The following is a 26,570-nucleotide window of genomic DNA, read 5'->3' as shown; positions in this document are numbered from 1 at the left end:
CCCAGTGGTGGAAGAGGCCAGATGCATACATCACAACTCAGAATAGCGCCTCTATCGTACTGGAGGTTTTTCTGTTATGTGAAAGATCTGCTTGTTTTGAACCCTTGAGTGATAGGATATGAAATAGGCGTTTGCCACTTCAGTACAGCAAAAGGTCAGTCACATGCATGTGTTGTGTCAATAAAGCCAATGCAACGGGCTTATTTTGTGTAAGAGATCGTAGGCTATTTAATTATAAAAGTGTTAGACTGGTTTTGTCAAGTAAGTTTAACACTGTAAGCTTGACTAACAGGTCCAATTAGAGGAAACATACACAAGGAAACATTTTAGACTTATTGTATCTTACCAGTTACATCGTTTTAGAACGTTATAGATATTTTGCAATATGATCTCTGACTCGTATCTAATTTCTGTCTCATTCCAGAAAGAAAAAGCACTAACTGTCATTACTTGGCAAGAGTTGGTATGCTATGTCATGGTAATATGATCTGTGTTTTTCTGGAATATGGTAATATGAAAAATTCTCCAGGTTTGTTGAAGAATTCAAAACCAAACTGTGCATAAATAAGAACATTTAAAAAATATCAGAAATGATTTACCGTTTAATTTGTATTTCATTTGTTGTATTATGTGGTTAAATAAATGAAAAATAAACTTGTGGAGTTTATTGTTTGGCCAGACAGAATACATTAACTTTTAAATACTCATACACAATGCATGGGGAAAGCATTAAATATTAACCAAGAATGATTTGAGAAGTTTCCAAAAACATGTTTCAAAGACACTTTTTTTCTCAAACTCTATTATCATGGAATTGTGTTGGCAATTTATATACAACGGCCAGTCACACAGAACAGTTCTTGTGTGGACATGGTGTGTGTGTGAGTGTGTGTGTTTGTGTGTGTGTGTGTGTGTGTGTGTGTGTGTGTGTGTGTGTGTGTGTGTGTGTGTGTGTGTGTGTGTGTGTGTGTGTGTGTGTGTGTGTGTGTGAGAGAGAGTGTGTGAGTGTGTGTGTGTGTTGCAACTGACAACCGTGTAATTCGGCTGTGAAAACTGAGATCAGTATAACCATGCACACAGCGGCAGGTGCATGGGGACAAACGTGTGTGCGTTACACACAGAGTAGAGCAGGTGAGAGATAGAGAGAGGAAGAGCGGTGAAAGACACCAAGAGGAAAATGGAGTGCCACAAAGATAGGGAGAGATATTTTTGGTCCACTTGGTACTGTCCACTTGGTACTGTAGCATTCCAGTTTCAAGTTTCTCCTTCATATTGCACAAATTACATGCTGTTTTTACATGTGAGGAACCATTACCCCCCGTGTCGTGTGAGACTGAAATGTGCTGAAATCTAACACAGGTGCCTTTGCACTGAATATCTTATCTATACTGGTTAACAGTCTCTGTGTGGAAACCCAAGCCTTCATTAAATCTTTAAGGAGGTCTTCTTGTGACAGTTGTGGTTTTTGGATTGTGTGACCAGACGAGTGAGAGTGGGTCTCCAGGTTTAAAAGATCAGGTGGACCGTATAACTGTTTTGGAGGGCTTGGTGTGGAGTCACTCACCGTGGTGTTGCCACTAAGTAATGCCTATTATGCCTGGTCGTCTCCTTGATTCCAGGCCCTTTTAAGCCAAAGAGAAATACTTTTCATACCTTTATGCTGACACGTTTCAGGTTGCTATTCAAAATATAAACTGGTGTTTGTTTACTGTTTTTGGAATTTTCATGAAGCGCCGGCGAAAGAGGTTTTGCAAACTCTTTTGTGTCTGAGGTCATTATGCGTCGTCATGGTGACTGGGAGTCGGTTACATGATGGCAGAGAGGACCTGCTGAGCCCTGAGGTGTCTCATTGAAATTCCAGAACAGATCATCTGTGAAGACACGACACAAAATGCCACGAAAAGGGGAAACAGCAAGAAAAATGGAAGATGGTGAGTGAAGATTTAATATGTAGTGAAGCCTGAGTTGAAATAAGCATGTATAATAACTTGAGCGAAAAATGTAACACTTTCATATTGGTTTAGGTACTTGCTGCTTTCCGATTTGACTTTTGAAACTGGTAGCCTTTATTGCCATGAGTGTGTTAGAAATAATAAATAATTGTAAATGATTTACGAAATATATTTATTATAGATTTTAATTTAAAATTGGAATTTTGTAATTGGCCATTCTAAACTAATTTCTTTGTGTACAAAAATACTGCATGAATTTGCACTAGAGATCATAGACTTGGCTAGGCCTTGCTGACCCTGTATTGGCATTCTGTTCTGTGTTCTGCTTAACTGGCTGCAGTGGGAATAGATATTGATGATGAAGTGGAAAGCGGGAGTGAGGGTGAGTTGAGATGATTGGAGATAAAAGATCCGGAGATAAAATACCTTATGGATTGTTATTGTCTTTGTATGTGAATGGATGAGTTAGTGAATGAGAGAAGCACTGCATTTTATGAAGTGCTATGCCTTTGTGTGTGAGAACATGTTTCTGGAATGAGTTTACAAATGTGTCTCAGTGACAGTTATCCGATATGGGAGGTTACTTCATGATGACTTTGCATTAGTTTAAGTGTAAGTTTGCTAAACGTAGTTGGTGAATGTCCATTTATATGCATGCAGTGGAAACCAAGCCCAGGGGCAGGGGTAACAGAGGGCAAGGCGCTGGCAGAAGGGGCAGGAAGGCAGAGAGCGAGGAGGCAGAGGACGATGAGGACGAGGACGAGGAGGCTCCTCGAAACAAACGGGCACCCAACAGGAGGAAAGCGGGGAAGAAGGCCCAGGACACTGAAGAGGAGAGCGAGGACGCCCCCCCAAAGCGAAGACGTGGCGGCAACAACAAAAGGAAGAAAGGTGCAAAAGACACAGAGGACGAGAGCGAAGAGGACACAAAGGGCAAAGGGAGGAACAAGAAGGGAGCAGCTGCCGCGGACAAGAAGGGAGCAGCTGCCGCGGACAAGAAGGGCAAAGGGAAAGGAAAAGACAAGGGTGATGACAAGAAGAAGAAAAAGGGCAAAGGAAGCAGGTACTACAACACCATCAAACTGGGTGGAGTAACAGGTGCTAGACAGAAGTAGAAGTAGGCGCTAATTAAATGTGTGGAGTGTTTTGTGCTGAAAGGAAATATGTGAAAGTACTGACCTCGTCCTTTCCGGTTCTCCCAAGCTCGGACTCCAAAACCGATTCAGAGGAGGAAGAGATGTCAGAGGGAGAAATGGCCAAACTGATGGAGGAGGTGGTGGAGAAAAAGACTCTAATGGCTACCCTAAGGAGCAAGCCATGGCGTATGAAGCGCAGATTGATAGTTCTCAGGTGATGCACCGATGTGTTAAAAAGTGGAACATTGATACAAAGAATGCCTAAACCCTATGGCCAGTATTAGTGGTCTTATGAATCCATACAGGTTATGGTGATGGTGTCATTATTAAATTCCTTTTTCTGTTCAGAGAGTGTGTTCAAATAACACTATTTGGGTGTAACTTGTATATTTCAACGATGATTGAATTGTATGTCAAACAGTAAGCCTCTGCAGTGGTTGGTCCAGGTAGCAAGTACATTTAACAGTTCCACAACCAATAAAGAAACCTTGATATGTGTGCAATATATGTTCTGAATGGAATGATGCATACCCTGTGTGCTTCTGAGAAGGAATTTATAAGCGGAAACTTTTGAAGAGATAGAAACCTCAGAGAGTAAAGTCAAATGCTTATCTCAGAACATCACGCATGCTGACAGAAAGCGGAGGAAAGGGAAAAGAAACTGGGTATGTGGGAAGACAGATAGAAAGAGAGAATAATGACTGAATGAAAGAAAGAAAAGAAAGAAAGAAAGTCACATGCAAAATGCAAAGTCACACACACAATGGAAAATATAGTTCCACATGCAAACCCTTGCCAAGACTAGATAGTATCAAAGTACCCAAAGTGATATTATTGCAGTAGACACTGCACAACATTGCTCTAAATTTAATTCGTTTAATCATGTGTTTCCAGAGATGCCCAGGAGTTTGTGGACAAATTTGAAGGCGCTTTGGGGAAGGGCAAAGGCAGGAAGTGGTTTGCCTTCAAAGTGATGATGACGAAGGTAACAGGGAGTCTGTCAAAAGCAGATTTATATTTTTTTTAAGGACTGAGAACTTTGATTGGTAATTTCCCTTGCGATCTTGATTTTTCAGAAATGGATCAAGTTTTCCAAAGATTTTGACAATTTCAAGACAGAATGCATACCATGGGAGAGGAAAATCAAAGAAGTGGAAAGTAGGTTTTTTCCCCAAACCTCTTGTGCAGCATTTCTCGTGCTGTTATTGGGACTGAAATGGCAGTGCACATGTGTCATGGAGTAACAGACAGCCAATATCCTTCTCATTTAAAATAACTGATTCACTTGTTTGTAAGACAGGGAAGGGAAAAAATATGACAGGAAAAGAAACACAGTCAAAATACACTGCCATCTTGTGGATAACTGTGGAACATCAAATCATGTGCGCTGTCTTCTAAAATATTTGTTGTTAAACATTTAGCTAATTAACAGAGGCAACTTTGCTGATATTGCCTCGGCTGTAATTCAATCTTATGTATTTGTGACTGTATTCATAGGTCACTTTGGGTCATCGGTGGCCTCCTACTTCATATTCTTGCGGTGGATGTATGGGCTGAACCTGGTGCTATTCGCTCTAACGTTCGGGCTTGTGGTAATCCCAGAGGTCAGAAGTCATTCATACATACTGTTGACCTGTGGGTTATGTAGTTGTGATAGTTGTGACGATTACTAATGGGTAATGTTACCGCAGATGCTAATGGGGCTACCATATGGATCCATACCTCGGAAAACAGTACCTCGACCTGATCAGCCTACGGCTATGGATTATTCTGTTCTTATGGACTTCAATGTGAGTTAACTAGTACAGAATACTCCATCGCATCCTTATACATTCACCAAATGGGATTTAAATATACGTATACAGTATATACTGTATATTTATGTTATGTGTGATATATTTGTCCTATGTATTATTCAAAAAGCATAGGTCAAAATCATATTGATTAAAATATACATTATTTGATTTATCTATATGTATCGCAGGGTTACTGCAAATACTCAGCGCTTTTCTATGGGTATTACAATGACCAAAGGACTGTTGGGCCTCTGAAATTCAGACTGCCACTCTCTTATCTGCTGGTGGGGATTGGGACCTTCGGCTACAGCCTCATGGTTGTCATTAGAACGTGAGTCCACATAGTGCTGAAACAGACTCTTGAATGTGTAGCATTTTCCTGAAATGTACAGTGACGGTAGACATGAATTGAAGAGAAAAACATTTATTTATTTATTTTTGTCATGTTATTCCATGTCAGAATGGCTAAAAATGCTGATGTTGGTGGAGGGGATGATGCGGATAGTGAGTTCACTTTCTCCTGGAAGATGTTCACCAGCTGGGATTACCTCATTGGCAATCCTGAGACAGCAGATAATAAATTTGCCTCTGTTACCACAAGTTTCAAGGTAGCATGTCCAACACACTTACATTATCTAATATAATTCAGTTACATACTCTAAAGACATCTGAAATTTCAGTTCCACTTCCAATCAGTATCAGTGATCAAACTGCATAGCTGGATTGGCAAATTATTTAAAATCCTTTCTTTACTGTGTCATTTTATACACAAAATTAACGGGGGGTTGGTTCAGTTATAATCCCTCATTTTACAAAGTATCCTACCTAAACAAACTCATTTGATGTTATTTTAAATGGGCGGGAATGTCGTTTGGGTGTTTATACGGATAGGCCATGACGTCATTCTCACGGTTGGACTCTTGCAGGAGTCAATTGTTGACTTGCAGGAGAGCCAAAAGGACGAGAACATCCACCTGAGAAGGTTCCTGCGGGTGCTGGCAAACTTCATGATCTTCTGCACTCTGGGGGGCAGTGGCTACCTCATCTTCTTCGTGGTCAAGCGGTCACAGGAGTTCGCCCACATGGATGACCTTGGGTGGTACGAGAAAAATGAGGTATTGAGGAAAAAAATTGGTAACTAAAAAACACATGATCTTAAAACTAAGCAAGGATACCTCAACAGCTATCTCAATTGTAAATGAAAATGAAAGTTTCCAGAATGTAGAATTGATCGACTGATGATCAATGAAGGTGAATGGAAAAACAAAGCTTCATGAATCTCTTGAATCTGTTCTTCTGACCTGACAGGTTGAGATCATCATGTCTTTGCTGGGCCTAGTGTGCCCTCCCCTGTTTGAAACTATTGCGGAGCTGGAGGACCACCATCCCCGTATTGCCCTCAAATGGCAACTAGGCCGCATATTTGCCCTTTTCCTGGGCAACCTTTACACCTTCCTCTTTGCTCTGTTTGACGAGGTCAACAACAAAGTAAGCCACAGTCACGTTTGTGTGTGTGTATGTGTGTGTGTATGTTTGTGTGTGTGTGTGTGTGTGTGTGTGTGTCTGTGTGTGTGTGTGTGTGTGTGTGTGTGTGTGTGTGTGTGTGTGTGTGTGTGTGTGTGTGTGTGTGTGTGTGTGTGTGTGTGTGTGTAGAGCACTGAATGTGTTCCTTGGGCCCATGCAATTCTAAAAACAACAGCACAGAGAATGTCCCATTACTGTGAGTGATGAGTTAGTGTCAGGCTAAACTGTTACTGTTAACGGGCCAGAACATTGACAGGACTGGTGCTGCTGTGTCATAGTTGACATGACCTATGCTGCTGCATTCATTTATCAGTTAATTGTTTATCGTATTGTTTACAACGTTGTGTTTCAGGAATTGTGTGGCACGTTTCACTACAAGAATTCCCAGTGACTTTTGATGATGTGGCAATGACAACTTTACTATTCTATTATAGTTCAATATATTTTGTATTGCAGTTGGAGGATGAGGCGAACATAAAGAATAACTCCATTTGGTTCCTGAAGGAGTACCACGCCAACTTCTCCTTGTACAACAATGACAGTGAGGCCACCCCTCCCCCCATCCACCCTGCTGATGCCATCCGTGGACCATGCTGGGAAACCAGCGTTGGAGTTGTAATTCTAACCATTTTGTTTACCTCTGACATGTTATCTATTATGTTACCTTATCTGTCCATCAGAAGAACATCAGTAGCATTCTCATACCAGACCAAGTCCATTACCTTGTCAGCACTGAAAGGTGATATGGTTTAAAACTAATGGCTGTCGCTAATATATAATGCACATTTATGCTTTGCAGAAGGGACAAAACAAAAACATCCATCTTGTCTGTCTATAATAGTGTCAACTTCAGTAGAGGAGAACACATGCATGTGTCCACTTACACAGTCACAACCAGAATGAAAAAGGCAACAATACCATAGAAAAGTGCTTTCAATTTTCAAGTGTATGGTTACATGGGTTCACCTCATTGTCATGGAATAGAAAATAGTCATATGGACAGTAGTGAACACCCCTATATGATTATTGTACTTTATTTAACAAAGGCCGAATAATAACAAGCTTATTGGACATTGCAAAAACAAAATCCTACATTCACTTAATCACATTAATAAGCCTTTTATGTATGTGAATATCATCTCACTTGGTGTCATTCACAGGAGTTTGTGAAGCTGACTGTTTCAGACATCCAGGTGACCTACCTGACCATTCTCATAGGTGACTTCCTAAGGGCCTTCATCGTGAGGTTTCTCAACTACTGCTGGTGCTGGGACCTGGAGGCCGGATTTGTGAGTGTTCTTCATTCCTCAGCAAATTCTACTCTCCCCTAAGGGTATTTTCTGGCTTGGCCACATAGGAACACAAGTAACAGTTCTGCAGAAACTCTTCAAATCCTTCAAGTACTCTGGCCTCTTTCGAGGGTTTTAGCACTTTTATGAAATTTTCAAAACACTTCACACAAGTCAAGAGTGATGTTGGTTGACCGATTGTTCGGTCTTTATAGTAATATTACAATCTGTATTATCTGTTGGGTCAACCGGAAGTGTCCAAAAGGTCAGAGTTTAGATTTGTCATTCAGGACATTTTTTTTTTACGTTAGTTAACTGAGGTTAATCTAAGGGAATAAATCTTTGTCTTTATGATAGACTAATTAGGAGCAAATTAATTTCTGTGTAATTCTATTGAAATATCACAACACACATAAACTAAGTAACTACAGGCTTAAATGAACCACTGTACCTTTATACTGTCTAGCCATCATATGGCGAGTTTGATATCAGTGGCAATGTCCTGGGACTGGTCTTCAATCAAGGAATGATCTGGTAAGTCTTAAAACACACTGAACTCGCTGAACACATATGGTTCTCTGCTAGAATTTTTTAGTAAACCTCAAAAAAAGCATGTTGCTCTCCCTGGAAAACAGATATGAGTTTTCCATTTCCTTGTCTTTTTATGACCATCATTTTGTCTCCAATTGTACCAGGATGGGTGCATTTTATGCCCCTGGTTTGGTTGGCATCAACGTCTTACGTCTCCTGAGCTCCATGTACTACCAGTGCTGGGCAGTAATGTGCTGTAACGTGCCCCACGCGAGAGTCTTCAAGGCCTCCAAGTCCAACAACTTCTACATGGGCCTCCTGCTCCTGATTCTCTTCATGAGCCTGCTGCCTGTTGTCTACACCATCATGACTCTGCCGCCCTCTTTTGACTGTGGTCCCTTCAGGTACAGAATAACGCTTTGGAATATGGAATGAACACATTTTTCAGTTACCCTCTCACACTAACACACACATATATATATATGTGTTTAATGTGAGAGGGTAACTGAAAAATGTGTTCACTCCATATTACTTATACTGAGGTAGCCATTTTTTTTGTCTCCTTAGCTCGGTTATCACACAGTACTAAAACATTATCCCCTGGCATCATCTGAGATTCACTCATACAGCTCTGTACAGGGACAAATCAACACTGATCAATCAAAAACATAAACAATCATTGTTACGGCCCAGGTTTGTACAGAACACAGCATAAAAGTCACGTGACCACCAGGTGGAGTTTAAACAAGATAATGTATTAAACTTCAAACTTTACAGTCAGAACCATCGTTGTCTAGGGGATAGTATGGGCTACTGGTTTTGGATGAATAGGTAGATAAATGCTGGCAATAACAGAGTGAGGTTGGAGTATGTAGTGTGAATGCATGAATGGAAGAGGATGCGTGTCTAAAAGTGTGCTGGTGAGCGTCAGACAGGGAGCGGATACGTGAGTGTATCATAAGGAGGCTCTCATGAGGTAAATATCCTCTAGGCTTCATAGCCCACTCCCAGTCCAGGTATAGATCATTACAATGAACCACCCTTCAGTCAATGTGCAGCCTAAAGGCTGATTTATGCTCAGTTACGTAAGCGTAAGCGCAAGCACAAGAGGTCGCGCAAGCCCCTTGCGCGCCCCTTGCGCGACTTTTCACGTCTTGCGTGCGTCGGCCCCTTTTTCTAGACTTGCGCCATTTTACGCAAGCCTATTGTTCTGGGTGTGAATTGCTTGGCAACACCCCCAACGCAACGCGTAAGCACCTAGCAATTCATGCTCCCTTTAGAAGCATGCAAGGGCCTTAAGACTATAAAGACTGTAGACTGCACTACAAAGACTGTAGGGGTGATGAGGCCCGTCGTAGTGTTGAAGTGTTCTCACATTACTGTATTACTCATTAAGAAACACTTTGCCTTTGCTCTTCCCCCCTTAGTGGTAAAGAAAAGATGTTTAATATCATCATGGAGACAATAGACCTGGATCTGCCAGCCTTCATTGGAACACTGTTTGGCTATGTGGCAAACCCAGGGCTCATCATACCAGCTGTTCTGCTCATGGTGTAAGTGAATATACAATAATTTCTGTGAGATGTCAACTGCCTCATGTATCTGTAAATCACGCTACTGCTTAAAATGTAGTCAGACCTAGTCTAATTAGGATGTGATTAGGCTTTGAATTTTTTTTTAGATAAGTTTGCAGTACAATGATACTGCAGCAATCATGAAAAACATTTGTCAGAAAAACACTATTTCCATATCAACATTTATGAAGTGAAAAACCTAATGTGAGAGATGTTGGTAAGATTTTCATGTAAAAGAAGCGGAGTTAGTGATATTTTCTCTCACAGGCTGGCCATATATTACCTGAACGCTGTATCACAGGCCTACATGCATGCCAACAATGAGCTAAAAAAGAAGATGCAGATGGTGAGTTGTGTTGGGCACACACACACACACACACACACACACACACACACACACTTTATAGCCACCTCTCCTGGGTCATGTACAGACTTGACAATTTATGAGCAGTAGTCTGTCCAACATTTTATAGCTCACGCTAGCATTATTACAGTCATGTCCTGTTTTCCACATTGACATTAAAGTAAATAAATCATCTTTTACTGATTAAGCATGTCACTGCTAGGAGCAGTACACTTTCAGGATTTGTCTTCATAATCACATGACTTCTGACAATCTACCAATCTGCCCATCCGTAGGCAAGAGATGAGGATAAAAACAGACGGAACAACACGACCAGCACAAACCAGGTGCAGAAGGACTTAGATGATTTGCTCCCAGGCCGCTCTTGGGAACCTCCCCCTCCTCCAGAGGACAAGACAGGTAGGAAGCTCACCATATTTATGATCAACAACATGAAGACCAAATCTGATAGAAAACACTTCAAAGAGTTGACAATCTACAAAGTCAAACTGGTAAACCATTAATGAGGTAATACATAAACTACATGCTTGTTTTGTGTATGTAGTAGTTGCCTGGACAATAACATTTGTAATCTATTATTGCCAGAAAGGTGCTATAGAAATCAAATGTATTATTATTATATTATTCATTATTTCCACCCTTCACCCTGTTTATTAGAAAAAGAGGACAAAAAAAAAGAGGACAAAGGAGGGAGGGCTGCCAAAGTGAAACCAGGTGCTGCAGGGGACGTTAAAGTGCAGAAAGATATGTCACTGGCATCAGCCAATCCCAACGCTCGAGGGCCTGTGACCAGTGAACCTGCCCGTCGGGGACAAGGCTCACTTCCTGCAAAGCCACGGGATAGAGGGACTTCCCCAAAACAGTGAACACTCCCAACCCCTACCTCCCTCACAAACCAGCTAATCATGCATTTTAAGAAACATTTTGCATTTTGAAGAGGTGGCTTGGCATAAACACTTACCTCCTTTTTAAACCAGAAAACAGTAGATGAGTGAGTGCTGGAATTCTTAACTGCTTTGATTTTAACAATTAACATTTAAGATAAACTCTTGTTATTTTTACGTTAAAAGTTGGTATTTTTATTATTTAAGTAGAAATGCCTAATGCCTGAACATTAATTTGCTATCGTTGACATACTGTTGAAAACAGATCAAATGTAATATTACCATTGTTACCCATCGCGGGAAATGTTCAATTATATCCTGGGAAAGCATTGTTTAACACATCTTCACTCTAACGAAGATGATTTTGAGGATCTAGCTACAAAGCGCATACATTGATTATCTTTTAATATTGTGTTGTGAACCCGATCTTTATTATTTTAATAATGTTTTCCATTGTATCAGGAAGGTCCTAGGATCCTGAAAATGATTGTATTTACTATCGATTCATCTGCAATATATAAGAGTGCATGTGGAAAAAGATTGAATAAATGTTAAAAAGAAAAAAAAAAGAAAAAAAAGTGGGATTTGTTTGCCTTCACAAAGAGGGATCACAGTGACCTCTACCAGATATCACTGACGTTGAAATGAACATTACACCCGAACATGGAGATAAACGAAGTGAGATGAAAAATGGAGTAAGAGTGACATCATATGTCATTACAAAATACAACATTATCGTGGACCAAACATGAATTTCAGAACCACAGTCTGGACATTAAGCCACAAAAGACATGAATACATTTAAAACTATGATAGGTCAAGATAATATTTGAATCTGAAATAAAAAACAATATACCCACAGCTCACACACATGTAGGCCAAAGACCGAATGGAATGGGTTGCCCTTGACCTTAAGCACAGGTACAGATGGGAGAACAAAACACACACATGACTGGGGTTGATGAGTTTGATTAATTGAATGCCTTGGGTTAGATGTATTCACATGTAAGGCCTGCAATGAACAAAGATGACTGTGTCACAAATTTGCTTTACCTTGTGCTGTTTTTTTCCTCAATGGTGTGGTTCAGTAATAATTCTAGTACATCCAGTGCATCAATGCACACACAATTGTTTCACACAAGTTTATCGTAGATCATGACTTACATGCAGGAGAGAAATTGTGAAATGAGTTAAAAAACGCCAGGCGAGCTGCACTTAGATAAGATGTCCCTATTGTGATGTACTACCATTTACTAGTTTTTTAATTTCTTGTGACAGTAGGCTTCTTGTCGGCTTGTGGTCTAGTGGTGAAAACATGGCTGCATAGTGCGGCTGGTTGTTTCAGTTTTATTATTTAAGTAAAGTAAGAAGCTGTCAATAACCCAAGCCCAGGGGCATCGGTAATGGGGGTGGGGGGACTGGGTCGCTTCCCCACCAGTATTGGCTGATTCCCCCCTCTCGCTCCCAAATCAAATCCATACTGCATCAGGGAACTTCTCATTTTATATTTAACAGCGAAGTGAGAGACACAAAATCTAACTGGTCTAAAGTGTGAACAGAGCAATGACTGTAAAAAGCACTGCATAGTGAAGGGTCTGTGAGGGGATACAATGTCAGTTTTACAATGTAGCTATTCTTTGATGACCGCCATCAGATGGTATCACCTTTGTTCCAGTGCATTATGGTAGCCACCCATCTAAAATGCATGATTTTCTATTGAATGTAAGATCTTCCTGGCTTTGTGTATTCTTAAATGCTCCAACAGAATTTCTAAGTTACAGAGACCCCTAAGGGTCAAGGTGGGAATTTCTTTTGATGGTGGTAACTTTTTAGCTACTTTTGAGTACCCTCGCAATACTTTTGCGTTCCCTCGCTGACCCTGCATCTCAAAGATTACTGTTATGTTTTTCTTTTAGGGTGTGCCCTCTCATTTTATGTATTCGTTTAAATTTACTTTTGCTGATTACATAGCGATAGTAAAAATATCCGCAGTTTTAACGCAAAGGTAAAAGTAAAATTCTATGAGCTGATCCATGTTGTGGTGTTCCATGGTAGTGGCAAATCCTGTTATGGGATTGTGTGGGAGCACAAAGCTATTACAAGAGAATGCAATAGTATTGCAAGGGAAAAGAAAAAAAAAATCCATGACCTTAAAGAGTGAATCGGTAGCGCTCGATCTTGGCGATCGCAAAGAACTCTCCCTACGCTAATCAAACTATCTAATATTACTCTGGCCAGTAAACTAACGCAAGCACGGTGGAGCAATAAGTTGAAGCAATGAAAAGAAATTGTGTGTATTTCTCTCTTCTTATCATGCATCCACCTTAATCATTTTCTACTAAAATGATATGCCATGTGTGGTGTAGTAGACTGAGACTTTATTCACTACTGCACAAAAACTAGACACGCTTACAGACTAGGCGTTTGCAGTGATGTAAGTTAAAGTAGGTAAAACAACTTTCGCCAATATCTCCGTAAGGGAGATGGGTTATGGGCTCAAATTTCCTGGGATCAAAGAAGACGTTAGTATTCATGTGCAAACTAAAAATCACGTCTCAGGATTGCTGCGCATGCAAGTTATTTCGGATGTAGGCTATCCCTCTTTTTGCCGTGGGTGTGGCAAGCTTAGCCAGCTAAACTTAGGTTAGCTTGCCCTGGAGCAGGTTAGTGCTAATTGATATGTTACTATGGTAATTTATCAGAAGTTGCTTCACCGAACCAAAAAAAGGGGCGTTTTCTTTTCTTTCTTTTTTTAGCCTGGAATCTAGCTCGCTAAACCGCTTAGCGAGCTAGGCCGAACAGTACCCAGAGGGGTAGGTTTTGGACAACATATTATCTACCGCCACCTGTTGGACAAATGTGAAAATCCCCAATGTCCCAATGTCAAACACCTTTCGACGTCACTGCTAATGACAGATAAATCTAAAGCCCTAAATAAGGTTGCCTTGTAATTATGCAGATTATGTAAAAGGCCAAATATTGCATTTTTACTTCAGAATCTGTCAAATAGCTTCTGGCCTCTGGATAAATTGTGCTCGAGACCATCCACTCACGGGCCCAGTGTTCGGTTGTTATGACTTGTACCTCGCAACAATGTGGCAACCACACCATTCTGTTTCACTAAAAGTTCTAGCGTCCCTTCTCTTGTAAGCTACATTTCCGAGTGATCTGTTGAATAAAGGTAAGGACGGACTTTAAACAAAAATATTATGCCTGCTGCATTTGAAAATCAGGCTAGTTTCTGCTAAGAGCTGCTACGGCCATATATCCTATTTTGATAAACCCATAGATATCTATAATAAAGGCTAGATATCCTGCCTGCGTTTCTGGCCGACGGAGCCGAATGTCCGCACATTTCGGCCATTTTGAGGACAGTATAGCTCACTCCCCCTTAACATTGTGTTGGAAGTGGTACTTTTTAAGTAACCAGAACTTCCTTAATTTTCAACCGATTTTCAAACGGGTTGGTTTGTTATAAACGTAAGATATTTCTTATGGCACTACATACTTAAGAAGAATTATAAACATGGGTTTTCATATGAAAATAACATTGACAGGTGGTCTCTGACAGGTCTCGTTTCAAGGGAGTGTTCAATAGAGCAGGTTGCACAAAATTCTGGCATCTTCATTGGCAATAAAGTCCGCAATTTCCTGTCGAAATCATAATGTAAGATGTTTAACAAACCAACCCGATTGGAAATCATGTGCAACTTCAGTTTTATTATGTGCAACTTAAGTTATATTGAAAAGAAAGAACAATTATGCCTCGCCAATTGATGTAAAATGACTGATACACAATAGCCGTGATACACAATTAAGCTGCACATTTCAACATGTTCAAGCATCCAGAATTATTACCAAGGTAATGACGATTGTAAATCAAGTCATTTGTAAATCCGTCAAAAATGTCCGCGAGATAAGAGTGTAAACGATTGTGAAGATCACTGACGTTACCTAACGTACCACTGATCCCTACCGGAAGTATACTGTCCTCAAAATGGCCTCCTGTGCGGACGTTCAAGAGACTGCCGTTGCACCCCCTTGGATAAACCTATCAGAGGAGACGTTTCCTGTTAAACCAACATTTTCATTGGGACTTGAAAACGTTTCTCCATTAACTCCACACCATAATTCTCTGTTTCTAGAGCAATGCGCGGGCAGGAGAACAGGGGAGATTACAGCTCTGACGATAATGATAACATTTGTGCATCTAACAGAGACGCCCTCGGGTAAGTTTTTGTTCCAAAAGCGTCCTAGTCACTCACCAGTGAGTAGTTGCGGGTACAGGTAGGCTACCTCTACAAGTGAAGTAAAACCCTTGTGTCATCAAATGTATCCAACAGGACTTTAAAGACAAAAAGGCAACACCACAGGAATCTGAAATCACAAAACCCCTCCAATGGGTTTACAAGCTCCTTCATCTCCAAAATGTCAATTAAGGACAAGGGTAACTTACTCTAGCTAAACATAGCCTACTCTATGCTTACTCTAGCTGTTTGAGTTACACAATGTACCCACAGGTAAATTGTAAGTATTTCTACATGAGAAGAACTTTATATGTTATTTTTAGGCACAGGGTACCATGCAACGTGTGTCAAGACCTTTCTTAGGAAGATGATCATGGAGTTACCCTGTACCTCAGCCATCAACTCGTGCCTGATCTCCATCTTCAGATGTGTCTTCCATGGGCAGTGTCATCAGAGGTCCTGCACCTCCTCTGGCTACTCATCCTCTGAGGAGTGGGAGCCACCACACACCAGGAGAAGGACAAACTCCCTAAGCCAAAGATTGAGTGAGTATGACTTTATGTGCATTTGCTATGACATGCTTGGTGATAGCGTGACCCCAGTCAGTTTGTGTGTGAAGAAATCTGCTACTGCTGGTACCAAAAGGCTTTCTCTTGCTCACGCTCATTCAGTCTTTCTATCTCTACCTCTCGCTCGTCATTTTGTGCCCCTGTTTCCCTGCTCAGAGAGAGCCCTACCAAGATTGATTTGCCAAATCTTCAGCCTCATTTTCACCGTTTTCACTGTGGCCATGTGCAGCAGGTAAGCTCCATAGTCTCATTGTCACCCTTGAATTTGAACAAAAGTTCACTCATCTGTGTGTCTTTCTGCAGGTCAATGTCTGGTTCCAGAATGACACCTGCAGCAGGATTTTAAGGCACTATATAGTTTCACTGACCACGATGACTGGTGACAGAGACAAAATAGTACTTTCAATAAAACTAATATTTTTTGCATTATCCATTATTTAAGCTCATCTCCTAACACTGTTCATTGTTTCTTTGCTATCTGTGTGTGGTTGGTTATTGTAATGACATTTTGATTGTTATAGATATTGGTAAATAAAAAAGAACGCGTACATTCACTATATTCTCCCAATACATCCCCAGTTCATACACACCGTAATTGTTCAATAATTACTAAATTACCTAATCACAAAGTAACATGTCCTAACTGCAGTTTCAAGTAATAACTACATCTATTCAAAAATGAATGTGTCCGCTGAGTGAATGAGGAATTTTTAGAGGTTGATACAAACTGCACACACTGGATCGGTGGGCGCTCCACCCATCGCACCGATGCAGTATGGGTATTGTTAGATCTGGGTGTGTCAGCCTCCCATGCAACATTTCAAGGCGCACACTCGAAAAGCAGAAAATCAGGTAAGGTGTCTCAGTGTTCACTGTTTAAAGAAATCTCTCATGTTTATATTTTCTTTCTTATATACTGCTGTTGTTAGTTGTGTCATACTTTATACTGGCGTTTTTTTTTGGACCTAAGATAATAAGCAAAGTTACATCAGAGTTAGTATCATTTCACATAGCATATATATAACATACAGTATGTGCCATGTTTGTCAAATCAGTAGGCATGTTATAAATAACATATGTGCCATGTTTGTAAGATCAGCATGTAGGCATGTTTCATATTAATAAGAGCAAGTGAAAACGTTTTTTGTTTTTTTAAAGTTAATTATGATTTGTCTTAGATCTGGCCATGTCATTCTTCAAGAAAATCTTTAAGAAAATCATCCATGACAAGTCTGACGATGACTCAGTGAGTACACTCTGCTTAGAGATCATTTGCTTTGTTCTGCCTCTTGTATTACCTTCCAGCTTCCAGCAATACTGACTTTATTTTCCTGGTGTGCCTGGAAACTTTTGTTTTCCTGGCCAGTGTTGGTCCCAAGAGATCTCTTAAAGTGAAGTGGCTTGTGTTATAGGATGGGCATGAAAGAAAAGCACCTGTGAAGCCTTATCATGGAACAGTTACCCCACACCCAAACTTTAATCCCAATGCTGATGCAGCAGCCCTGCGCAAGGCTATTGAGTCTAGAGGTAAGGTGAAGGGTCACACAGAGGTAAGGTCAAGATGTCACACAGGACCACTGAGTGAACTGGGAACTCTACGGCGTACTGTAGATCTGTCTTGTGTGACACTTAGCACTGCCTCAGCACGTACAGTAACAATATGGTACAGAGCGTGTCAACATACGTACCTAGTGTGGATGACTGAGTGGCTTTGTTTTACAGTACAGACATTGTGTGCGTATGTGCTCATTCACGTGTTCAGTGTAACTTGTTCTGTCAAATTTTCTCATGACGTTATTATGAACATCCGATAGTAACCTTACTATACTTATATTACCTCCTCCTGTGATTATAAACTAGAGTGAGACCATTTTATCACTGAGAGAAGTGTGAATACCAGTACAGAGATTAACTTTAAATATACAGGATATAGTCCACCTTCTGTATTCAACATATGCACCATTTACCCAGGGAAGGTTCTACTGTGAGCTGTATTTTTATTAATTGGTGACATTGTTTATCACTCATGATGTTTCGGCTGAATTCACCTAGCAGTAATTCTAATGTACTGCTCATCACGCAGATGTGGACGAGGCTACCTTAATGGAGGTTCTGGTGAGAAGGAGCAACTCGCAGAGGCAGCAGATCAAAGCTGTGTACCAGCAGGACACTAGGGAGGTGGGGACCCATTATTACATTTGTATTATATTAATCTTGACTGAGCATGTAAATACCCAAGCAAGAGTTGTAGATTTGTTGGCATGAAGATGCTGTTGCAGGGCCGTCATTGGTTCCATTGTTGTTCCATGATGTTGATATACATACATCTCTATGCTGCAAGTCACTTGAGTCTCATAAGAATGCCTGCCGAAAAACTAAGATCATGTTTGTACACCGTCTATTAAACTGTATCACCTCTGATTCTGCCACTGCATAGAAATTAGGTCTGTTAAATTTGGAAATTAAGTTTATGCTGACTGTCAAGGAGATTTTCACCCTTTGGGCCATAAAGACAGTGACAGGCGATTTTGTCATTTCTGTAATGAATTGGTTTCTGTGATTTTCAGCCTCTGGAGGAGGCAATTAAGTCTGCATTGAGGTCAGACTTTGAGGATGTGGTCATGGCTTTACTGATGACCCCAGGCCAATATGATGCCTATGAACTGAAACATGCCATGAAGGTAAATGTTATGATTTAAGTAAACTGGATGATTGTTGGTACTCTGTTGTTTCTATTTGATTTAATTCTCATGTATTATGTAACCTAAAGTGATTTATTCTTTTCAACGACAGGGTATTGGTACTTGTGAGACCATCTTGATTGAAATCCTGGTGTCCAGATCAAATGAAGAAATCAGAGAGATTAAGAAGATCTTCAAAGAAGGTGTGTGTGTCACAGTTTATCCCCAAACTATGGTCATGTTAGCCAGTACAAGTTTTGTAAGGTGGGTGTGTGTGTGTGTGTGTGTGTGTGTGTGTGTGTGTGTGTGTGTGTGTGTGTGTGTGTGTGTGTGTGTGTGTGTGTGTGTGTGTGTGTGTGTGTGTGTGTGTGTGTGTGTGTGTGTGTGTCTGTTATAGCGTATGATGAGAATCTGGAGGATGACATTAAGGATGACTGCGGCGGAGACCTAATGACAGCCTTGCTAGCCCTGTGTAAGGTGAGTGTCAGAAACCTTGTACTTACAGACAAACACATGTTGGTGTCTGGATGTTGCATCCATTTACGGATCTGTACATTGCTGTAGGCTGACCGGTGTGAGGATGTCGACATTGGGGACAGCATCGCCAAAAGTGATGCTAAGGTAATTGAGAGTCAGTTGGAGGAGGAGGAGACTGGGGTATTGTGACGTTTTCATCCAAATGTTGTTCTATGCAAATACAACGACAATAAAGGCTTTTCTATTTATATTGATATTCTATACTATTTGTGTACCATACAAGAAACACAGCACAAAGTATCAGGTATTTGTGGTCCTGGTGGTATTACAGGCTCTGTATGAAGCAGGGGAGAGCAAGAGAGGAACTGAGACCTCCATCTTTGTTGACATCTTCACCTCCAGGAGTGAACCCCAGCTCTGCAAAAGTGAGACGCCTGAAAAACACTCACATGAAATGGGCCAGGCAGTTATAATGTGAGACTTTGATTGTATTATTCTCATGTTGGTGATTGTTTTAATGCGTCTTCAGTATTCCAGCTCTATGGTAAATATGGAGATGTGTCGTTGGCTGAAGCAGTTGATGAGGAACACATAGGAGACATTGATGACTGTCTTATGTCCTTGGGTAAGAGTCTTTTGAACTGTGTGTGTGGGTGGGTGGGTGGGTGGGTGGGTGTGGGTGTGTGCTTGTGTGTACACACGTGTGTTTGAATGTCCAGTTGGACAGGCTCAGCAAAGGCCCTGTCTGCAGGTCTTCTCACTGCTACTAAATAAATAGTTAGACTCATGCATGTGTTCGATTCAATGTAGTGAAGTGTGCCTGGAACAAGCCTGCCTACTTTGCTGAGAAGCTTCATCTCGCAATGAAGGTAACAGTGCTCTCATAAAATACATGTGGATAGTATCATTATTCCTCAAATGTGCAATGAGGCAGAGATACCAGGAAATTAATGTAATTACAGCTAAAATACAGTGTAATACTCAGAAGCGTCTCATTCCTTCATATCTAAGGAGTGGAACAGTCCATATTATAACAGCTTTAAGATCTCACAATAATAACAGATATAAACTTTTTCACAGGGCTTTGGGACCAACAGTGAAACCCTGACTAGAATCATTGTGAGTCGCTCTGAAGTGGACCTGAAGAAGATTCTAAAGGAATATAAGAGGATGTATGGCAGAACCCTGCAGAAGGACATTTTGGTGGGTATTTCATTAACACAATCTAAGGGAATTAAGTGTGTTGTTTACTTTCTCCATAAAGGAAACCTTGATGGTAAATTAGAGCCCTCTGATTAAGCATTCCTGACCCTGATTTAGAAAAGGTTACATGGTCAAAGCCTGGTCAAAAGTTATTTTCAGCTGTGATGAAGCGGGACATTTGTATATCATGTCTTCCACTTAGGTGAAATTATTGGTTTTCTGCTCATGGACTGGTACCTGATGATGTGTCCTTGTCTTGCAGGAGGAGACTAAAGGCCATTTTGAAAAGGTTATACTGGGTCTATGTGGAGATAACTAACCACTTAGCCCCAGTTCTACAACACAAAGATGAATATGCTTGTGAAAAAAATAATCAGTTAGAATCAGTTATTTTTTGTCTGCTGCATTTTTTTTGTGCTTCTGTTATGGCCAATGTTGTACCTGTGCCATATCCAAGTAAATAAATCAATAGTCTTGAAATACAAATTGTTCATGTTCATTGCTTACGTTCAGTCGTAATTTTCTACTTTCTAGATTTTATGGAAGCAAAATCCTTTATATTAGCTACGCAAATACAGGTGAAATTCACATCTACCTATTTTTTTTTAATTCTGTAAGTAAAATAAAGAACATTTTCCTGATAAGTTATTTGATTTGATTTCAATGTGTGTATTTTTAAAATGAGATAATAGAAAGGTGGAGATCATTTTTCTCAGGAGGATGTGATGGCTTAGTATCAGAACAAACTGTATATATAGTATCACAGTTACAGATAAGAGGATACTGAAGCATTCGTCAACATCACACACCCTACACACACACATACATTCTCTCTCACACAGACTTACACACACACACTTTGGTATTATAGTTTGGTATTACCTTGGTATTATAGTACCAAATTACAGAGGGACGGGACCTCAGGATCAGTTGCCTATTGAGTCCGATGACCAGTGTGTGTTGGCTGTGGTTATGAGGGGTAAACTCCCTAACTGCCATAGGGGGGCAACCTAAAGCAGGCCATCACTGCCACCGGCCACCTCTTCGAAAGGTGTGACTGAGAATGCAAGTTGATGTGATGGTGCATATGGTGTCATGGTATCAAAGGGGGTATTCTGAGGTATTACAGTGTATCCTGCACAGAAAAAAATAGTTAGTTGCAAATGAGATGTGCTAAATCAACACAGCATTTCAGTCCCTTATAAAACATCTTAACATCCAATCCAATACATCTTAACCAAACAATTCAGATGAAATTGTTTAATGAATTGTTAATATATTATTATAAAGTATGTGCCATACACTTCTATATGACCTCATGTAATTTCATTATCACACGAGTGTAATACACACACCTGTCACACCCAGGCATTACACTGACACCTGGAGTCCGGCAGCAAACTGAGGGGGCGCTCGCCGGGGTGTTATTCCATGTAGAACTGCCACTGGGTCTGAGCAAAACTTACCAATTGTAGTATAGGAATGAGGATAGGCCATTGAGAACTCTCAGGCAAACTGTTCTTCATTCTACAGGGCCAGCAGACAGGTACAACTGGAAGTCTGTCACGGTTCCACCCTCTTTTACGACACCTACGACCTGCAGCAGTGCAGTCAGTTTTAGCTCCAAGTGCTATGTGTGTCTCTGTGTCACACTTCATTCTACTGCAGATACTCCCTGGTCAACACGTAAGTTGTTTCTAATCACCTTCACGTGAGTTTGATTGAGATAACTTTTTCGGGCGTTTACCCCTCATGTTAGAAAGTAATTTGGTATCCTTGCTTATTTGACACTGTTTTAAGATTCATTTTATTGACTGACTGAACCTCATTATTATTGGAATCACTGAGTTAGTATGTGTCTAATTCAGATAACCCCAGAGACAAAATGCTCAACACATATCACATGCTGTAACTCTTATATTCTATTTTGTGTTACTGTGCCAAATACTGTAGATTATAAGCCTCTTTCACTGGAAGGAAAAAACATGCTAGGGCTTTAGGAGCACTTGATGTGTTGGCTATAATGTGCCATTTTCTCTTCTCTAGATTTAGGTTATAAGCAAAATATTTTTTTCCCAGCTACAACAATGGCATTCTTCAAGAAAATATTCAAGAAGGTCACAGATGATGAATCAGACCATGATTTGGTAAGGCTGTATGACAACTCGGAGGACTGGATCATTCTGGTCATTTGATGTTACGTGCAGTACCGTATAATTTCCTCCATGTAAAACGATTACATTGTTGTCATTGGAATTTTGATGACATGTTAAGCCATTCTGGTTCATAGTATGCATTTACCTCATGTTAACACAGCCTTAGAGCTCCTCTCATAACAGTCTGTTGTTTTTAAGGACATGTATGTTAAAAAGCCTGTGAAGCCTTACTATGGAACGGTTACCCCACACACCAACTTCAGTGCCATCCGAGATGCAGCAGACCTACAGAAAGCCATTGAGGCCAAAGGTAAGGTAGAGATCATGCAAACAGTTTTGCTGACTTTTTTTTTCCAGTAGAAAAATATGACAGGAATTTGCGTTGTGACATAGCAATGCCCCTTCCTATGACTCATACATAATTATAGACCCTGCTTCACACTGCCTTGCAACGAAAGACATAGAGAGGTCTGTTAGCATCTTTAGGCTCAACGCTTCACTGCTTGCAAACATGGGAGGGAAGGGATCGTGTTCAACATGTTCAACAGGGAAGATGGTGTTACTTTACAAAACAAAGACAAAACCGGAATTCATCATATTAGAATAATTTCATGCACCTGCAACAAAACTAACTAGTGATTATAAACTTTGCAGTAGAATGCTTCATCAATGCCAAGTAGTCTGATGGGGAGTTAAACATTTAGAAATGTAAGTAAGGTGTTCGATGTTACATGTACATTACAGTCAAGCTATCTGATACATGACCCTTGGTATCTTACAGGTGTAAAGTTTTGTCATCCAAGTGTTCTGTTCTTCAATCAGGTGTAAATGAGGCCACCATCATAGATCTGATGGTGAAGAGGAGCAATGACCAAAGGCAGAAAACTAAAGCTGCCTACCAGCTGGACACTGGAAAGGTCAGATCTCACAGCATTTCTGTCACAGTCACAACTCTGTCCTGGATTTGACTTATTTTCCTAGACGAGCCGACACCAATACTTAGTACAATATTCAGTATTCTTTTCCATCGGAAAAAATGGCTTTTTTATCAGATGTCATGTGTTGGAAAGTATTTATCAAGAAAAAAGATTTGGGTTTTGTTTTCGAGGTATGTTTTTTGTGTGTGTTTCAGCCTTTGGAGGAGGCCTTGAAATCAGCTCTGAAATCAGACTTTGAGGATGTAGTGCTGGGATTGCTCATGAGCCCAGCTCACTATGATGCCCATGAACTCAAACAAGCCTTAAAGGTAACACTTAGAGTAAATAATATCAAATTCAAAAGAGCAATCCGTACCGGCAAGGATGATCATTGTTGTCATGGACACTTACTGAATTTGTTTCCCCCAGGGTTTAGGTACTTGTGAGGATGTCTTGATTGAAATTCTGGTCTCCAGATCAAACCATGAAATCAAGGAGATTAAAAAGGTTTTCAAAGAAGGTATGAATCCACACCACCACACCAAATCTGGTTGAGTGTACTTGTAATGAGAAGGTCTCTTGCACAACAAGTGTCTTCCTCTTTTCAGGACACAGTCATCTTTCAGATCACAACCACAGTCATCTTTATCCATCTCACATACTGTCAGATATGTACTTTTCACATGATTATCTCGTGATGTCCTCTTCTCTGCCATAGCTTATGACGAGGAGCTGGAGGAGGACATTAAAAATGACACCAGTGGAGATTTTCTGACGACTCTTCTTGCCCTCTGTCAGGTCAGTTTGAAGGATCCGAGGAACCATTATAATGGATTGTACATGCATATCATACTTGAATTGAGAGAGACATTACATTAAATTGACATTTAACCCTTTAATGACTACCACAGGCAGATCGTAGTGAAGAATCTCTTGTTGATGACAGCCTTGCCGACAAAGATGCAAAGGTATGACGATCGGCAAGACCCTTTACAAAACAAATACAGTGATCACAAAATTGGAATATGCGCTCCATGAGTAGCACATATGCGCTTATCAGACTGACTTATAGCTGGACTATTCTGCGATTACAGGCGCTATATGATGCAGGAGAGAAACAGAGAGGAACGGATACCTCCGTCTTCATTGACATCTTCACCTCCAGGAGTGGGCCTCAGCTCCACAAGAGTGAGAAAAAAGATGATACAATTATGTTCAGACTGTTGTTTCTGCTAGCATTATTCTGCGAAGATTCTGCATTATATAGACTAAACCCACATGATCTCCATAGCCAACTTCATGTGTGTCTGTTCTTGTCTCCCCGCAGTACTGAGTCTGTATTCCAAGTACAGTGAGGAAGGCTTGGCCGAGGCAGTACAGGATGAGCTGAAGGGAGACACAGAGGACTGTTTCATGCAATTAGGTAACAATAATACTCTCTCTCTCTTTCTTTCTCTCTCTCTTTCTCTGTCGTGTGTGTGTGGCCAAGACTGTGAGCTGGGTGTGTGTGTGTGTGTGGCCAAGACTGTGAGCTGTGTGTGTGAATTGCCAGCTGTGCTGTATGTGACCAAGCAGGTCAGTCTTGTCAGGCATTCTAAGAATGAGGCTGTGTATGTTTCTCTAACATCAGGATCCTGACTAACCTGAAGTCTCAGTGATGATCAGGCCTTGTAAGATATGCACTAGATTCTATGACTAATTTGACTAATGCCATGTTTTCTCTTTAGTGAAGTGTGCCTGGAACACACCTGCCTACTTTGCTGAAAAGCTTCACCTGGCGATGAAGGTAACTAACACGCACACACAAACAGAGACACAGAAGTACTGTTCTGTGTGACTGGATGTTGTATATTTTGTCAGCACAATTCAGTGATAATAGAGTTTAACTAAGTAAAACGAATACTGAATACTGACTTCCTATTTTAAAGTGTATGTTTAACAAACTAAAGTTATCTCACCAATCCTCAAGGGCTTTGGGACCAACAGTGAAACCCTGACTAGAATCATTGTGAGTCGCTCTGAAGTGGACCTGAAGAAGATTCTAAAGGAATATAAGAGGATATATGGCAGAACCCTGCAGGAGGACATTCTGGTAAATATGCAATTATTCAAACAACACACACTTGTACAGAAACAAAGGTGTTGTCCAGAAACCCCAAGCAGTCTTGTCTCCGAAGTGGAAGCATTTCTACATAGAACATGCTGATGAAGTTGTCTTTGTATAACATTTTGACTATTAGCAAGATTGCAAGTTTGGCTTCCTAAGCCAACAAAAGGTTTCTGGTTGTGGCAATGTTCTATGTATAACCTCCAGCCCAAAAAAGGAAAGATGAAGACAATCTTATGAGTGTATGTATCTGATGCCTGCTTGTTTCTTATTTGTTTGGGGGGGGGGGGGGGGGGGGGGGCATCAATTATAGCATGGTTTGCTGATGAAAAAAACCCCTCATCTTTCCTAATGATAAATGCAGACCATTTTTTTCCGAATCTAACTGGATGTTGATGACTGTTTCACAGGCTGAGACGAAAGGAGACTTTGAGAAGATTCTTCTAGAACTATGTGGAGACAACTGAGTATTTAACCCCCTTTCAATCTGTACTGAAGATGTACTTGGAGTATGGGCTTAATATTTTGTCTGCCGTCCAGTCTTTCCAAACATAACACAGTGTCATTACTGTCCTCAAGGCTGTTCATGTTTTAAGGTTACTGTGACACATTTTGTATAGCACTAACCCTAGTGATATGAGATATCAGTTTAAATCAGTTTGGTGTTGCATCATGGAGAGATCTGTGTGACAGTTTATATAATATAATAATAAGCTGCTAAAATAATACTATTAATCTCCAAAGAGTGTTTTATGCATTAGAGCTTGTTATATTAAGTGGAAAATATATTATGTGGGGTAATTGTTTTAGACTAACTATATCTACCTTCACTTCTGTGTATGAAACTATAAAAGAGGCAGTGTGATTTAACCATTGTGCTTCATGAAAAATAATAATCACTTCAAAACAGTATCACATGCAATATGTCAATCTTATTGGACCTCATGGAAAGCCAGAATAAACTAAGCACATCTTTAACACATGAAGCATTCATTTCTCAAGTGATGTCTGACACAAAGGATGCTCTTACACAAAGGTTTAAAAAAAAAAAAAATACTGCAAAGTATTCAGTTCTATCCCTCGAACAATAGGGTCATGGTCATGTGTTGTCTCCATTCCCTTTTCACGTGCAGTTCAAATAGTTGTCCAGCAGAGGATGGTAA

At 40.5% G+C, this 26,570-nt stretch overlaps 2 protein-coding genes across 2 annotated transcripts; both read left to right on the top strand.

Moving 5' to 3' along the window:
* Nucleotides 1–2,602: 2,602 nt before the first annotated feature.
* Nucleotides 2,603–15,786, top strand: tmc2a (transmembrane channel-like 2a; the record flags this gene model as incomplete). The annotated part of the gene is made up of 19 exons (XM_080847494.1): nucleotides 2,603–3,015; nucleotides 3,156–3,302; nucleotides 3,983–4,073; nucleotides 4,165–4,246; nucleotides 4,586–4,692; nucleotides 4,780–4,878; nucleotides 5,073–5,215; nucleotides 5,345–5,492; nucleotides 5,811–5,999; nucleotides 6,193–6,372; nucleotides 6,865–7,023; nucleotides 7,569–7,697; nucleotides 8,164–8,231; nucleotides 8,393–8,632; nucleotides 9,656–9,781; nucleotides 10,070–10,148; nucleotides 10,442–10,565; nucleotides 15,196–15,279; nucleotides 15,743–15,786. The coding sequence occupies 19 exons, from the start codon at nucleotides 2,603–2,605 to the stop codon at nucleotides 15,784–15,786; spliced, it is 2,652 nt and encodes an 883-aa protein (XP_080703620.1).
* A 1,266-nt stretch (nucleotides 15,787–17,052) lies between these two features.
* Nucleotides 17,053–25,874, top strand: LOC308372336 (annexin A1-like; the record flags this gene model as incomplete). The annotated part of the gene is made up of 11 exons (XM_080847493.1): nucleotides 17,053–17,112; nucleotides 17,279–17,393; nucleotides 17,950–18,044; nucleotides 18,434–18,547; nucleotides 23,730–23,820; nucleotides 24,019–24,098; nucleotides 24,395–24,488; nucleotides 24,628–24,723; nucleotides 25,028–25,086; nucleotides 25,270–25,392; nucleotides 25,818–25,874. The coding sequence occupies 11 exons, from the start codon at nucleotides 17,053–17,055 to the stop codon at nucleotides 25,872–25,874; spliced, it is 984 nt and encodes a 327-aa protein (XP_080703619.1).
* Nucleotides 25,875–26,570: the final 696 nt, after the last annotated feature.

This window comes from Sprattus sprattus (genome assembly GCF_963457725.1).
Source record: "Sprattus sprattus genome assembly, chromosome: 11".
In the NCBI taxonomy this organism is placed as follows: Eukaryota; Metazoa; Chordata; class Actinopteri; order Clupeiformes; family Clupeidae; genus Sprattus; species Sprattus sprattus.
Note: the sequence above shows the minus strand (reverse complement) of the source record. Positions and strands in the feature narration are given on the sequence as shown.